The sequence below is a fragment of the Austrofundulus limnaeus genome, unplaced genomic scaffold (genome assembly GCF_001266775.1).
Source record: "Austrofundulus limnaeus strain Quisiro unplaced genomic scaffold, Austrofundulus_limnaeus-1.0 Scaffold41, whole genome shotgun sequence".
Lineage (NCBI taxonomy): Eukaryota > Metazoa > Chordata > Actinopteri > Cyprinodontiformes > Rivulidae > Austrofundulus > Austrofundulus limnaeus.
In genome coordinates, this window is record NW_013952443.1 from 1,600,833 (window position 1) to 1,602,893 (window position 2,061).

The window sequence follows — 2,061 nt, forward strand, 5'->3', positions numbered from 1 at the left end:
GACACAGACTGATCAGCAAACAAAGCTAAAGATTTTACTCTGAAAGTTTTATAATGTCCCGTCTCTGTTCCTCCTGCAGTTCCAGACACTGTTCAACATCTGGTTCTGGATGTGATTGAAAACAATGTGATCAAAGTTAGTTGTCGACAGCCAAGAGATGGTTTTAAAGGACCTTATAAGTCCTTCAGAGCACGTATYGATGGTCAAAAAGAACAGGAAAATGAAAAATGTGAATTTAAATTCACAGATCTGAGCTACTTAACAAACTACTCAGTGGAGGTTTGTATGTTTAGACTTTTGTTTTAGTTGCACACGAAAAAGTTCAGTTTTTTTCTGCTTATTTTTTAAATATTGATTTCTAATCAAAATAATCTCTTTTTACAGGTGTTTGCCTTCAACGGAGAGTTTATAGGCAAACTCACCACACGATATATTAAAACTCACTGTATGACTAATTTTATTGCATGAAAAAATTTATTGACTCTCTGCAGGTATTTCTGCTTACTTAAAATATTATTTTTGGCACTTTTTTTTTCAGATAATGACAAAGCTCTGATTGGGTTTATGGTCTTCCTCATCATCCTCACCTCTGTGGCTCTTCTCCTGGTTCTTTATAAGATCTACATTTTGAGACGCAGAAAGTCCAAGTAAGCATGTTTTTCTCCATCTGCTCAGCTGCTTCTGGGCTTTGCTCACTTTTAACTTTTACTCACAATAAAAAAGACCTTCATATATTAGAGATGTTTTTTTGTTTTGGTACATTGTTGAGATGTTTCTGAAACACGTTTGTCTTTGCAGTGAATTCGGTGAAAACATTAGCCTGATCTCACCAGGAAGTGAGTACTTTTACAGGTTTTGTTGTGATATTTATATTTGTTGTTTTGTACTTATAGATGCAGTGAAGGCCACGTGCAGTTTAAACATCCTAAACCCAGTCCTCTCACTGTTATCACTTCTTCAACCTGTATCTCAGTGTTTTTAGAGACTTTATTGTTATTAATGTAATATTAGAGGAAATATGATAAATAATAAAGCAGAAAAAGTTTACAATCAGAACAGTCACTGATCTAAAGCAGTGGATTATATTAATCCAACTTGATGATGAGGATCACACAAAGTTATTTTGTGTCTGAACTTCCTTTTTCTATTTTCTGCCGCAGATGAAGAAGAACATCTGTTGACGGTGGAACCGATCGCTGCAGAGGTTCTGCTGGAAACCTACAAACGGAAGCTCGCTGACGAGGCGAGGCTGTTCCTGGCCGAGTTTCAGGTACCGGCATGGATTTACAGAACTTCTTTTTATTCATCATCTAGCTCAGGGGTCTGCAACCTGTGGCTCTGGGGCCACATGTAGCTCTTTGGCCCCTCTGCAGCGGCTCTTTGAAAATGTGACCAAACATAGAATAAATTTGTTTTTTATACCCACAACAGAAATCAATTTGTATGTCAATATGTGATCAATGCTACTAATACAAAAAGTAAAACATGTTAGCTCATGCTAGCCTGTTGTTTACTTAATTTTTTCAATTTCTTTCTGTGATCTTTCTCCATCAGAATAACCTTTAAATAATTTGAAGACCACATAATAATAAGAATTAGGGAAAAATATGCTTGAATAATTCAGTTGTACTAGTTTTTATAAAATTTGGTATAAACTATATGTATTTTTATTTTTTTTACATGAAAATTGTCTTTTTATTTGTCCTGACGTGTATAATAATAAATAATATATTAATGATAGCAATATTTTTTTGTTTTATAATGTCACCTTCACTGACCGTAAAGGTGTCGGAAAAGGCCTCGAAAAGTTCCACGGACCACCAGTTGATAATAGCAGTTGTAGTTTGTACTGCTGCTCTGGACACATTTTATTAGTGAGACAAACGGCTGTTTTGATCATAAAGGTTACAGACCCCTACCCTAAGGCTAACCTTACAGGTACCTACCTGACCCTAAAACTAACAATAACTCAATTCACACCTTGGTCCTAAACCCAAACCAACCCCCAACCCACCAATGGTATTTAAACCAAATGGGGACTCGACGTTTGTCCCCAAATGC

At 35.9% G+C, this 2,061-nt stretch overlaps 1 protein-coding gene across 1 annotated transcript in view; it reads left to right on the top strand.

Moving 5' to 3' along the window:
• Positions 1–79: 79 nt before the first annotated feature.
• ptprc (protein tyrosine phosphatase receptor type C) overlaps positions 80–2,061 on the top strand; it is a gene marked incomplete at its 5' end in the record, with an annotated part of 11,184 nt that continues 9,202 nt past the window's right edge. The window contains 5 exon segments of the mRNA XM_014007323.1: positions 80–279; positions 385–445; positions 539–647; positions 799–836; positions 1,161–1,270. Of these exon segments, the coding sequence (XP_013862777.1) occupies positions 80–279; positions 385–445; positions 539–647; positions 799–836; positions 1,161–1,270 (518 nt within the window).